Source organism: Natator depressus, chromosome 4 (genome assembly GCF_965152275.1).
Source record: "Natator depressus isolate rNatDep1 chromosome 4, rNatDep2.hap1, whole genome shotgun sequence".
NCBI classification, from domain to species: Eukaryota; Metazoa; Chordata; order Testudines; family Cheloniidae; genus Natator; species Natator depressus.
The window spans coordinates 44,514,221-44,529,103 of NC_134237.1; the positions used below are offsets into that span (position 1 = coordinate 44,514,221).

General features: G+C 40.0%; 1 protein-coding gene across 2 annotated transcripts in view; it reads left to right on the top strand.

Moving 5' to 3' along the window:
• Positions 1–6,656, top strand: part of LARP1B (La ribonucleoprotein 1B) — a 97,913-nt gene extending 91,257 nt beyond the window's left edge. For both annotated transcript variants that reach the window (XM_074950842.1, XM_074950843.1), the window contains exons 17-19: positions 3,151–3,260; positions 3,388–3,515; positions 4,599–6,656. In XM_074950842.1, the coding sequence (XP_074806943.1) occupies positions 3,151–3,260; positions 3,388–3,515; positions 4,599–4,844 (484 nt within the window). In that variant the 3' untranslated portion in view covers positions 4,845–6,656. The remainder of the gene's footprint in view (positions 1–3,150; positions 3,261–3,387; positions 3,516–4,598) is intronic.
• Positions 6,657–14,883: the final 8,227 nt, after the last annotated feature.

The following is a 14,883-nucleotide window of genomic DNA, read 5'->3' on the forward strand; positions in this document are numbered from 1 at the left end:
CATCTGGGCCTGTTGGTTATTCAAGACCTTTGAAGACTAATGGAGGTCATATGGCACACAACTTTTGGGCCTGTAAATTGCTCTCTGAATGTTGCTCCTCTGATCAATGTAAGTTGGGACAAGTTCTCACAGGTAACATAGTGGTAATGTACTGTTAAAATCCCAGAAGTATTTGGTCTTCTGTTTTTATATCAAGAGGCAATAAGTCTTTGGGAATGGTTTATCTCAGATAAAAATGTCTTCCTCATTGGTGCCTCTGACCAGTCACACTGCCCAATAAGTCACAGAATCATAGGCCACCATGAGCAGAAGTTTGGTAGCCAAGTAAATCTTTGAAAGGGTCATCCAGTGATGGATCTTTTTGCTATCAGATACAACACCAGAAGTAATTAAACTCTGCTAGGTCCTTGGGTGCTCTTAAATTTGGTGACAGATGTCTCTGATGTATGGGGAGTTAGGTGTAATGTACACCCACCACAATTTAGTGTAATTCCCAAGTTCTTCAAAATATTTGGCAGAAGAAGGAACATGCAATCCTAGAATATTGTATGGAATGTTGCTAGCCCACTCTCAAAGTTATAGTAGGGCATTAGAATGCTAGTATGATTCCTATTCCTCAGTCTCTGAATTCAGAGGATTGTGTTGGGAAATGCAAAGAGCACATCCAGAGCTTATACGTGAAAATCCGTAAAGCTCCATGCTCTCCAAAATCCTATTTATTGTCTGTCAGACCATGATTTTAAAATGCCAGCAGTGTGGAGAGACACTCAGCCCTACTGTGTGCTTATGAAATAAAGATAAGTACTGTTTCCTAGCTATCCTCGAGCCTGAATGAGATCAGCTGTTGGATGAAGAACAGCTGACTGAAGCAAAACTGGACAAGTAGATGATGCTAATGAGGAGAGTGAAGTGTTCTGAGGAACTAGTTAATGCCTTACCAGTCAGCGAGAGGCTTTCCCATCATCAAATTGGTATGCAGCATGAGTCTTGGTGAACTTGCTGATGCTGGTTACCCAAATAGCAACAACCAGAATGAACTGCTTCTGCCTACTGTTGTCCAGGACACTCCACCTCATCTTGATTTATGAATTGTTGGCCACAGCAACCTGTACATTGAAGTACAGTCATTCCCAGATACACGGTGATACAGGAAGAGAAACTGCAGATGCTAAGGAAACTGCAGTTGTTCCTGAACACAGCAGCCTGCCTACTGAGCAACACAAGCTGACAAGAACACATCCATCTGGTGTGTTGGTCACTTCACTGAGTGCTCATTTATCAGTCAGGTTTTAAGGTTCTGGCTTTAAATAACCAAGGCCTGGTGCATGTGCTCTCTTCCTCCCTCTGACCCTGACATAACTGCAAGGATGGTGGAACTCTCCACACTCCCTTTTAAAGGATCTAAAATGACTATAAACCCTACAGGTCCTAAAGAAAATATGCAAAACACATTTCTTTGCCCTTTCCCATAATAGAGATAATAGAAGAAGAAAACCACATCCCTCCTATTCCTGGAAATGGGGAGAGAATAGAGAGTATGACAAAATAGACTGTCAGTTTGGTTTTTTATAAAGTTAAGTGTTCAGATACTTTGATATTTAGAACAGTTTAGTGAGTTAGTGATATTTATACTTACGGCATGTTTTCGCTCTGCAGGTAATGCACAATTGCATGATGATAGTTTTTGTGGTATAAGCAGTTTCTTGGCTCATTCTTTCCATGTAGCTTAACAGTCAAAAGTTCATTTTTCCATTTGTTCTAACAGTGGTCTTCATATTTTTTGCAGTGCTTAGACTTGGTATAATACTGAAGGTAGGATGTAGGATCTGATCACGCTAGTTGTGATTTATCCATGAAAGATTTTTTCCCCTGCGCATGATAGTGCTTCATCCAAATCCTTTAATGTAGTATATAATATTCCTTCACATTTGTAATTGGAAAGTATTACATCAACACTAATCCTCACAATAAGGTAGGTAGAGTAAGTATTACCCATTTTACTGATTGTGTGGAACGAGGTAGAGATGCTGCTGCTGCTTAGATTCATAGATTTTTTTTTTAAGGCCAGAGGGAACCATTTGGATCATCTAGTCTGACCTCCTGCATAACACGGATCTAGAATTTCACCAAGTGACTTCTGGATCTGGTTCATAACTTCTGCTTAAGGTAGACTATATTTTAAAAAAAAAAAGAGCGATAACTTGCCCACGGCTATATAGGGAGTCAGAAAAAAAAAAAAAAACTTGTTAGTTCAGTGCTCAGACTACTAAAAAAACAGAAAAATACTCCAATAATATTTCTCTGGTATAACTTACTCAAAACTGGGATTTTGAGTTTAGATAGATTTCTCTGGATTTGGGAGAAGTGAAAATGTACAAAACAGCAGTTCATTGGTTTCAAGGAACTTGTCTGACATGCTGTCTTAATTTTTTAGACTGTAAGCAAGAAGGCAGAGACTATTTGTCTAGTATCAGTGACGGGTATATTGTTGGAATTTAATAAATGATTACACTGTATTTCAAGGGAGTGTGTCATGGCAGGTTTGAGTGCAAAATCTTGTTGAGAATGTCTCCAAGTAACGAAGGAGTAAAGCAAATCTGAAGTCCTTGCTTAGCATCTACAGATTCCATATGTTTGACTTCTCCAGAAGCTCAAGGAGTCAAGTGACTGACGTGTTAAGAGTGGAGATTATTCCACAAAGCGCTTGGTTCAAAGTGGAGGAGAATGTGTAGAGAATGAAGTGAACCAGCTCATGGCATCTTTAAAGTATTCTGCCCGTTTCCTCACTGCAAAGTTAAAAATATCCATCGACAGGAAAACAAAGCATCAATCTGTCTTCCACTTGGATGCACACACAATTGTTGTGGGAGCTGACGGACCATCTGAGACCCATTGTCAGTAATATGTTTTTATAAGAGCTGTTCTTTTATTTGACTCCTTGAATATTTACAACACTGAGAAAAATTTAGAAGTAAAAATGGATGGAGGGAACGAAGGGATTAGATGGGTAGGAAAGAAATTTAAACCATGGTACTTAATTTTTACTCAAGTATAAAGGGGAAGGACAGAACTCCAATAACATTTACATCCCTTGAGGAAGTGTAATATGCATTTAGACTATTTCTTTAAATCATTATTCTCTGTTTGCAGGTATGGATTGGAATGCTTGTTTAGATTTTACAGCTATGGTTTGGAAAAAAAATTCAGACAAGAGATCTTCAAGGACTTCCAAGAAGAAACAAAAAAAGACTATGAATCTGGTAATTCCCATTTCTTAAGGCTCTCTAAAGATAGGGGGAATTGTCAGAAATTACCTATTTACAGCTAGGTACTTAATACTACTTTTTTATAACTTGTAAAACTGACAATGATCTTTTCTGCTATTAGGTCAGCTTTATGGATTAGAAAAGTTTTGGGCTTATCTGAAATACTCTCAATCCAAAACTCCACCCATTGACCCCAAACTGCAGGAATACCTTTGTAACTTTAAGAGACTGGAGGACTTCAGAGTTGATGTAAGTTTGTAAGCTCTGTTAAAGCATTCAGTGTACTATTGTTAAAGGAACACTATCAGGTTAATTTAGGGTTTGTGGAAACAAAATTCTGCAAATCTTAAACTGATATGTTTTTTCATTTTTTTACATTTAAATAAAATAGTTTTGTTTAGATTTGTTAATTTTGTAATGTTTGCAGCATAGTACAAGAAGCCAGAATGTGAAACTAAACAAAATTGAAACCAATTAATCCATTTTCACTGTCTAGGATGAGTGAAATGCCAACACTAAATAGAACTAATGGGGAAAAAATAGATTTAGAAAATGTTCAATTTAATAAACTTAAGCTAATAAGTAAGGACATTTTTGTTTTTAATTACCTGACTGTATCTGTAATTAGTGCTCTTAGTGTAGGTAATCTCTCAACAGCTAGTTATAAGAATACAGTAGTCAATAATGTCCACTGAGCAGTTGTCACTGAACTGCACTGACAGCCATCACACTTACTATTTAGTGTTTACTGACTTCAGTTGCTGTTTGTGAGTCTGTCCCCTGGTATAAAGGAAAACTGTGCTTTTTCATGTAATCTTAGTTTTCCATAAATGGCTGGGCATTAAGACTGTGATGTTGGGTAGCCAATTAATGTTCCTGTAGGTGCTGTGTGCTCCCAACTCAGTGATTTGGGGGTAGGTGATGGTGCTCAGTGCACAGGGTGGGGACCTTATGTACCACCAGAGCATTAGTGTGTGAACGTTTTGTTTAATTCATGTTTCTCTTAACAGTTAGCGCACATTTTGTTGTGGGTTATTCTTTTCATGCTTGACTTTTTTTTTTTTTTAAATGCCAGGACAGTCAAATACCTATCTTGAAATTCAATTAGACTATATAATCTTTGGGGGCATGGATGTTGTCTATAAAGAACCTAGAACACTACTGAGTTTAAGAGTTAAGGATGTTTTCATAACAATGGCACTAAGTTTTAGTGGGTTAGTTTTCCTACGTTTTAAACATGTCATTCTAGTTGGATCTTCCACAATGAAAGTAAAAGTAGTAATATCCATACTTGTAGAAAAAATACTAAACTGGTTAAATTAATGTTTTCAGCCTCCTCTTAGTGAAATATCTGGGAGAAAAAGACCTTCAGCTTCAGTAGGTGAGGAGAGTGGTTGGCATAGACATCAGCCTACATCCTCTTCTAAGACTCTAATTGCTTCTGAAACCACAGCTGACAATCAGTTTCAGATCCCAGTAAACTTTCATGATGGGAATACTGCGCAGGAATCAATTGACAAGTTAAGCAAGAACAGCGCTGCCACAAAATCAACAGAAGGTGACATATCTGAAAAATAGACTTAAGACAAGTTAGTGCTCTTGAGGTCAACTTTTACATCAATATTTTAGTTCAGAAATTTTCAGGGGGAACTGTTCTAATGCTTGATTAAAAAACAAATGTATGGGAAGACAAAGGATTGCATTTTCTCTTTCACAAGTAAGTTCAAAAACATTTCCAATGGTTGGGGGTGGCTGGTTCTGAGATCATCAAAGGGTTTCTAGGAAAATGTCTGGTTTCAGTATTGCTTTCCTTGAGCTATTGTTTACAAAAACGGCATTCTTATACTATATGCAGAAAATATTTTGGGGATGCCTTACATTTTAGCTCATACTTCTTAAAGAAGATACTACATATCCGTGTTACTTACTGAGCTTTCTTCACCTAATTTCCCCATTATGAATTATTAATTGTACGTATCAAAGCCAAAAGAGTGTATATTTTTTTAAAATTACAGAAAGGATCTAAGTTTGTAGGCTCCTTCTTACATATATAACTATAAAAAACATTTGCTTTTTTGTAAAAAGTAAAAGCACCTTTACGGATGTGAAGCTGTACGGAACTGTGTGCGCTTCTGGATTCTATTTAATTATTTTGCTTTCTATTTTTTATTTCAGGATCTCCATAGTTAGTGTGTTGTTAGGTGTGGAGTTTTCTGAGTGGACATCAGCTGGTTTAGTTTTAAGGAAGTGTTCAACACTTGTTTTTATATGATTGTGAGCAGAAGGGGAAAGTGGGTATGTTGATTTATGTACTGTCCTAAATTCACTAAATAGCTGCAGATTTTGTAGGTTGCTAAAGTAGCAAATAACATTCAAATCATCCTCCGTTTCATAGAAGTTCTTGTTTTTTCATTTCTCTCTATTTCATGGTTATAAAGTGTGCTACGAGAGGTATAGCAGATCAGTTTTTTTAAAGATTTTAATTTCAACTCAAATATTTCGTTTTACTTTTGAGACAAATTTAAAAATTAAAGTATGCATTCTAAATTTGTTTTTCTATTTTAGAATGTATGTAAATGAAGTTATAATTTAAAATTCTGCTAGCTATAAGACTAAATGAGATTTCAACGAACTGGTCAAGACATTAGTTTCATTAAATGTAAACCAATTGAAATAAACATTCATTTCTAGTGTTGGGATACGAGTAAAATCACGAGTTTTATCACCTGTAATTACTTACTAACTTCATTTATTTTGATTTAAAGATTTAGTATAACTGAGGAAATGACTTCTTTCTAAGGTAGGTGGGAAGATAGGAATGAGTTATTTTTTGCTATACTTGTTAACTGCCAAACAGCCTTCAGTTAACTTTATAACTAGAAGTAATGTCTAACACTGATGCCTTAATACTGGGAGGGAGGTGTCCTAAATGACTCAACATCCAAAGAATGAGTTTTAAATTTGTAGTGGATTTTAGAAGTTGATGCAACTTCAAGTCCATTAAAATTTCAGTCAAGTTAGCTTGTGAATCTGAATAGAACAATTATGAACACACACGCACTTGTAAATGAGTATATAGCAGTGGCCTTCCTAGTAGTTAGAGTAATTTCAATACAAAATTGAGCCTTTTAGAAGTAACTTATTTTAAAAGGAAAATAGGAACTAACATAATAGGAATTGATACAAATGAACATTTTAAATAGCATCTTTTCAACATACTAGTCATATATCTCATACCTATGTTTGATCCATGCCTCTTTCTATCCATGAAAATGATGCAAATGTAAATTTGGATTGAAACTGTATATACAAGTAATAGACTTTGAATATTTAGCATTCAGTGTGTGTAATTTGTGGTATATCTTTGCAAATTTTATAAAAATATCAAAAACCCCAGTTGTGTTGTTTGTGATCTGTAAAATTATACATGAAAACCTTGTTTAAAGCGAAGATTGTAGACTTGTATCAACTTTACTTTTATAGGTGAGTGAAGGTATTTGTTATGAAATTTAATCTTGTTAAAATTAGGAATGGCTTGATTCTCCAATTCATAACCAGTTTTCTGCAGTTTTGATAGCATCATTTTCATATCATCCTGTTTTTGGTTTAAAACAGAGGCAGGTAACATGCTAAACATGGCCCTAAGCAGAAGACTTTGATATGGATTAGCTTCTTCTTTTTCCCTCAAAAACCAATACAACTCCCTCCTGCAACCATCTATAATTGCAGCACCATATCTCTCCCCATAACTCCTTCTGAGTATCCAGTATATACACCGTCACCAGTATTAGATAATACCCAACATTGGAAATAATTCTTAGTTGAAATGTATTGCATATATTTTAGTGGAATTCCATGATTTAAAGTTACTTTTTCCTGGAGAAAATGTGTGAATGGTAAGAAAGCACTGTTGCAGAAGTGGATATGACTTTTTGTAAGCAGCAAGCAGTACACCTACTTTTCTTGAGGTGGAAGATGTAGCTTACTGTCTTCAACGCGAGATTGACTGACTGTGTAACTTGGAGTATGGTATGTTTATAAAATTCCTAAAAATGTAGGAATCCAAGTAGTTAAATTGTTTAGACAAATGTGCTATTTTTTTTACAAATCCCCGTTGTAAATAATCTCGCAATTTAGTATACATACCTGGGATCTGCCATCTCTTGAATTTCTGATCTTTCCAGCTCTTAGAATATTGTGAGTTGACTGAATCATATGTAGTTGATGAAAAGCTTCAAACTCTGCCTCTTCATTTGAAAGAAAAGTTTCTCAAACTAATTCAACAGCAATCTGCCTTTCAGTCTAGATGTTAGCTTTTGGCTCATGCTGCTGCTTGGGGCTTAATGCTGTAATTAAGCTAGCCCAAAATGCCTACTTAGCTCAATTTGCAGCACTTCTTTTCAAAGAACTATTCCTGCTTGATTCTGTGCACTGAGTGGAAGCCTTTGAAGTTGTTGCAGCTCTGATGTACAAAATCAATAACTTTTAAAAATCCAGTTTACTATTTAATATTTAGGTAGTGACATAAGTTTCTCTAGTGTTGTACAGAACTAATTCACAGTCACTGCCCAAAGGCCTTTCATTTATATTAGACAAGTGCAGGAAATGATATTACACAGTAGGGATAAGGAAAAGAACAAATAAGAAAAAAAATGGAGGGAGGGGGATATTGATATCTAAAATTTCTTTTAAACATTTTTTGTGAATGTGGCAACAGTAAAATAGATGTGCAAAGTCAGGCAAAGGGGAGTAGGTTTTAAAGGGAGGATTTTAAAGTAGAGACAGACACCTTCTGCAAAAGAAGCAGTGACTCAGAAAAAGATTTGGGGGGTCATGGTGAATAATCAGCTGAACATGAGCTCCCAGTGTGATTCTGTGGCTACTGCACAGCCCTCAGATGCATCAACTGTAATCTTGAGTAGGAGAAGTGGCTATTTTACCTCTGTATTTGGCACTGCTGCTACCACTGCTAGAATGCTGTATCCAATTCTGATGTCCACAATTCAAGAAGGATGTTGGTAAATTGGAGTGGATTCAGAGAGAAAAGTCATGAAAATGATTAAAGGATTAAAAAACATACCTTAGGACTTGTCTACATTACCCACAGGATCGACGGGCAGCGATCGATCCAGCAAGAGTCTCTTTATTGCATCCAATCTTGATGTGATAAATTGACCACCAAGCGCTCTCCCGTCGACTCCAGTACTCCACCGGAGCGAGAGGCACAGGCGGAGTTGATGGGGGAGCGTCAGCTGTCAACTCACCGCAGTGAAGACACCGCGGTGAGTAGATCTAAGTACGTCGACTTCAGCTACGTTATTCACGTAGCTGAAGTTGCGTAACTTAGATCGATTTCCCCCACCCCACCCCTCATTGTAGACCAGGCCTTAGTGATAGACTCAAAGAGCTCAATCTGTTTATCTTAAAGAGAAGGTTAAGAGGTAACTTGATTGCAATCTAAGTACCTACATTGGGGGCAAATATTTAATGGGCTCTTCAGTCTAGCAAAGAAAGGTGTAACATGTGCCAGTGTGGCTGGAAGTTGAAGCAAGGTGTAAATTATTAACGGCAAGAGTAATTAACTACTGAAACAATTTACCAAGGATTGTGATGGATTCTCCATCACTGGCACTTTTAAAATCAAGACTGGATGTTTTTCTAAAAGATGCTCTAGGAACTATATTGGGGAAGTTCTACAGGCTGTGTTCCACAGGTCAGATTAGTTCATCACAATGGTCCCTTCTGTCACAGGACTCGAACAGGAAAAGGTTATTCCAGTCAACAGGCAGCTTGAAAAGAGCACCAGGATCCAAGTGGGAGGGGTTAAAGGAGTATCCAAGCAAGAAGAGGGACTATAGGTCCTGAGATGGGAAGTTAATTAAAGAGGAATGCAAGCGTAGTGTTGGAACAGCACTTTGAAAATGAGGATGAGGAATTTAAACTTTATGCAGAAAAACAATCAAGGGTTTTGAGGAAGCAGGAAACTAGAACTCTTTTAGCATCTTGTAAAATTGTAGATACGTTTTGTTTTTCCTGGGGAGTTTTTACTTGGCTTACTTTGAGCAGCATCAGTTTCAAAGATCCCATTCCCTGCATAGAACGGAGCTGTAATGGCATGTTGAATAGAATGAGTTGGATAAGCAGTTAAAATGTGGGCCATCTATAATCAAATGGTGGATGCATGGAGGGTACAAGGGCTATTAACTCAATAGCGATTGAATTAATTCAAACGTATACCCTGGGCCCAAATTCACAGCTGGAGAAAAAACTTTAGTCATTTAGTCCAGCAGTGAATTTGGCCCATCATGGAGAAACTCGCTGTGAAATTTGTTAGAAGTATTAAAAAACTCATTTAAAAAATCAGCTCATTCCAGTACCTGCATGAATGTTGTTCAGAAGACTTGTAAAACATTTTGGGATGGGAAAGAGACAGTTGGAAAAGCATTGCTGTTTGATAAACAAAGGAGGCTAATGTTCTGCACAGAGTGAGAGCAAAGAGTAAATCTGCAAATCAAGCCTCAAGTGTAGTCTTTAAATCTTAATTTTCCCATGTGCCTTGGATCAGAAATTTTCAGCTGCACTGCCTGTGGGATCCACGCACACCCTAGCTATTCTCAGGCCCCATACAAAGGGCATTAAGGGCTATGACAGATGAACCAGACCCAGTTCTTTTTCAGCCATCTGTGCCTGAGACAGAGCGTTCAGTAGTGCTCACTTGCTTTGCCAGGTGTTTATTGAATCTTTACTTAGGACTACTAGAGATTAAACAGATTAAGTTTTATTTTTAATAGGTTTAGTTTAGTTAAAGGGGGCAAAAGTTCCGGGACGCTGTACCCCCTCTCCTTTACTGAAGACCTTTTTTCCTAGGGGTATGCCTAAATTCCCAGGATGTAATTATTGCCTCAGTTGGTAGAAGTCCATACCAGTTAGTGATGGCCACTTGCACCGTATCCACTGTTCGGAGGATACTTATGTACTTTCTAAGTGCAAGATTTGCTTGGGATTCAAGAGTCATTACAGGACAGACAGCGACATACGGAGACATACAGGACAGACAGGGACTCCCTCCAACCTGTATCAGATCCAAGCCCAGATACCCCACTGTATATCAGTTTAAGTGACCTCAACACACTGTCTAGTTCTGCAGCTCGATCACCTTCTTGACTATTGTGCAAAAGAGATTTGTGGTTCCCTGGTACCCATGCAAACTGTCAGATAATCTGCTCCTCCACCTGTGTCTATGCCCGCCCCCTTTTCTGGATTGTCCAGAAGACAACAGCTCTTCTGATTCAAAATATTCTATCCAAGGTTGTTCATCTACTTCAGCCTGGAGATTTTCCTGGAGCTTTTTCCTCAAGGGACACTTCAAGACTCAAGGATAGTAACACTCACAGCTATCATACCATCTCCAGATCCTAGGGATTGGTTCACAACCCTCAAACTACAAGATATATATTTTCATATTGTGATCCATCCTTCTCACAAGAGGTTTCTGTGATCTGTCATCAGTCAAAAGCACTTTCAGTATTGAGTGCTTTCCTTCAGGCTCTCTACTGCCCCCGGGACGTTTGCAAAGGTTATGGCAATTGTCGCCACTCTGCTTCATTGCTGGGGAGTCAGTCTTCCCTTACCTCAATGACTGACTGCTTAAAGGATGCTCTTGCATTGAGGTCCAGGTTGCCATCAAGAGAGCTTGAGCCCTGTTCACCATGCTAGGACTTCAATTCGACATTGAGAAGTCTTCTCTTATGTGCTCAGCAAATACAACATCCAGAGCTTACCTATTGCAAGACAGATTTCTTATTCTGACACATTTGATTACACATGTCCCATTGAGCCTTTGCAGCTCCTCAGTCACATGGTGGCATCTGTCTTCATCGTGCTACATTCCCACTTGCACTTCTGCTGTTTCCAGGTTTGGCTCAAGACATTTATACCCCAACAGAGACAGTTTGAAAGGTGCTCTCCATTCCTCAGGATGTGCTAAAATCCACAGAAGGTCTGCTGAGGAGTCCCTTTCAACTATCTATTTCCTGTCATCCCATAGCTTCAGATGCCTCCCTTCTAGGATGGTGAACTCCCCTACAGGACCATACTGTTGAGGGCAGATGGTCTGACCACAATCTACTCTCCATATCAACTTGCTGATGCTCATGGCAATCAAATACGCTTGCTTCTAGATTTATTAAAGGGCTATCTAACCTGTTTCCACATATCAAGGAACTCATCCCAACCTGGGATTTGAACTTAATTGTCACCTCTCTGATGAAGCTTCCCTTTGAAACTCTGGCTGTGTCTTCACTTTTACACCTATCCCTGAAAACCACTTTTTTTGTGGCTATATCATTTCTGGTTGGAGAGTTGGTAAGTTAAGTACTTCGATGGCTAACCATCACCCTCCATGCTCTTTTCTTTAAAGACAAGGTATCCCTCTGCCCACATCCTGGGTTCTTACCTAACATCACATCAGACTATTCATCTTCTGGTTTTTCACCCTAAACCTCATCCAGAACCTTCACACCTTGACTATTTGGAGGACTTTAGCCTTCTGTTTGGACAGGACTAGAGCTATTTGATTTTTTTTCCCCCCATTTTGGACATGGTTAAAGGTACACCTGTGTCCACAGAGTCTAAACGGGTTTCCAGTTGTATTCTGTCCCACTACAAATTGCTGGTGTCCAACAGCCTGCGAGCAAAAACTTTTACTAACCTTTCTGTAGCTGCTGTTCTTCGAGATGTATTGCATGTGTCCATTCCAATGCAGGTGTGTGCGTGTCCTGAGCACAGTTGGTCGACTTTTTCCCTGAGTGGCATCTGTCAGGTCAGCTCCAGCACCCTCTGGTGCCACATGCTCAGAGCTGGTATACACAGCCTTGCCAACCCTGCACCCCCTCAGTTTCCTCTTACCCTCTGACTCCGATAAAAGGGGAAGGTAGGTGGGTTTTGGAATGGACATGTGCAACACATCTCAAAAAATAGTTACAGAAAGGTTAGTAACTGGTTCTTCTTCGAATGCTTGCACATGTCTGTTCCAGTGTAGGTGACTCTCAAGCAGTTGCACAGGAAGTGGGCACAGAGTTCAGGAACAAGCTGACTGCAAGACTGTGGGGCCGAAGTTGGCATTCTCTCTGGCTTGCTGGGTGATGGCATAGTACATTGAGAACATGTGCACTGAAGACCAGGTTGCTGCCCTGAAGATGTCCTGAATGGGACTTGTGCTAAGAAAGCAGACTAGTAGGCCTGTGATCTTGTAGAATGAGCTGTCAGGTTTGCTTGCCAGTTTGTAGCATGCATGAATTCATGATGTAATCCAGGATGAGATTCTCTGGGCGGAGATGGGAAGGCCTTTCATCCTCTCTCCTATTGCTGTGAACAACGGGATTGATCTGCAGAATGGCTTGGTTCTTTGTATATAAACGCCAGGGCACATCTAACATCAAGGAGTGTAGAGGTTGCCCCTCCCTATTTGTAAGTGGCTTTGGGAAGACAACTGGTGATTGCTTAACTGCAATGGAATTGCAAAACTACTTCTGGGAGGAATTCCGGATGAAGGCACAGCTGCACCTTATCCTTAAAGAAGATTGTATATGGGGGCTCCAATGCGAGGGCACAGATCTTCGAAACCCTTCTGCCCGAGGTGGTGACCACCAAGAAAGCTGCTTTCCAGGAGAGGTGCATCAACGAGCACATTGCCAGCAGCTTGAACGGGGAACCCATAAGTTTTGACAGGATGAGGTTTAGATCCCAGGGAGGAACAGGCTCTCTTAAGTGGGGGAATAACCTCTCCAGGCCTTTAAGAAAACAGATTACCATCTTCTGTGAAAAGACAGACTGGTTGTCGAGCCAGGGATGGAAGGCCGATACCATTGCTAGGTGGACTTTGGCTGAAGAAATAGCCAGATCCTGTTTCAGATGCAAAAGATACTCCAATATAAATTGCAGTGGGGATTGGGCAGAACTCCACCTTGGCAGGACTAGAGGGAGAATCACTTCCATTTTGCAAGGTAAGTGGTCCCGGTGGAGGGTTTTCTACTGTCTAGAAGAACTCTACAGACTTGCTCTGAGCAAGCTTGCTCCTTGGGATTCAGCCATGGAGTTTCCAGGCCATCAGATTAAGAGGGTGGTGCAGCTGCCCGTGGTCTCAGGAGATCAGATCTGGGTGTAGCGGAAGGAGGAGCAGGGTTTCCATCGAGAGGCCTAACAGGGTTGTGAACCAATGCTGCCTGTGCCATGCTAGGGCTATGAGACTGACCCGTGCCCAATCCTGCTTGATCTTCATTAGAACCTTGTGTATCATTGGGATAGGACGAAAAGCGTAATACAGGTGATCTGCCCATGATAGCAGGAAGGTGTCTGTAAGAGACCCTGGGCTGTTGCCTCGCAGGGAACAGAACTGGTGGAAAATTGATATGTGGAACTTTGCATCCTTTAAATCGAGGGCGGCATACCAAGCGCCCAGATCCAGAGAGGGAATGATGGAAGCCAGGGAGACCATCCAGAACTTAGTTTGAGATAGTGGTTGAGATGACACAGTTTTAGGATAGGTCTGAGACCATCCTTGACTTTCAATATTAGGAAATAATGGGAATAAAATTTCTTTCCTCTTAAGTGACACGGAACCTCTCTTATGGTTCCCACCCGAAGGAGGAATTGGATGACTTCTTCCAACAGTTGCTTGTGAGAAGGGTCCCTGAAGAGGAATGCGGGGAAGGTGGGGTAGACAGAAACTGGAGGGTACATCCCACTGCTATTATGCTGAGGTACCCAACAGTCTGAAGTAATGCAAGTCCAGGCATCAAAGAAGTGGGACAGGCAGCTTGAAAACACAGAATCCAATATTCTGGGGGATTGAAATGCGATGTGCTGCAGGCAGTGCAGGGCTTGAAGCCCGGTGACTGAGGCATGCCCCACCCCCAGAAGTGGATGAACCTTGCTAACTAAGCACAAAGGAGTCCAGCAACCATCACTACTATAACTATATAAACTGGAAAAGAAAAGAAGTAACGGAAAAACCACTTGGAAATTTGCCTGAAGCAGCAAGAGTTGTTCCAGCAATCATCAGGCAGTAAGAAGGAACTGAGGGGATGCAGGGTCAGGGAGGCCCTTTATAACGATGCTATGAGTATGACACACCAGAGGGCACTGGAGCAGACTCTATGGATACCATTAGGGGAAAAAATTCTGGCAACTATGCGTGGGGTGCACACGCATGCGTGCACACACTTCTATTGGAATGGACATGTGCAAGCACTTGAAGAATTATAGCTCTTTCTACAAGATGTCTGTTTCTTTTGCCCCATTGAATGGCATCCCTATTGCAGAAATCTGCCACGAACCTCCCCATGTTCAAGGTACTATGCTTTGGAGTGGATGCTACATTTGGGTCTGCTATTCTTCAGTCAGTTTTAATCATATTCCACATGCTCTTCTCCCTGGATGACATGATACGGTGCACCATGGATACCATTGTCACAAGAGGTAGGAAACTCACTTCACAAAACGGCAGTCTGCAGGTTCTTTAATTACAGTAGGCTAAACAGCGATCTGAGTTAAGTTTCCAAGATGTCAATGTTTCCTTTTACATTTCCCAATTATTGTATGCCTGCAGTGGTTTGTT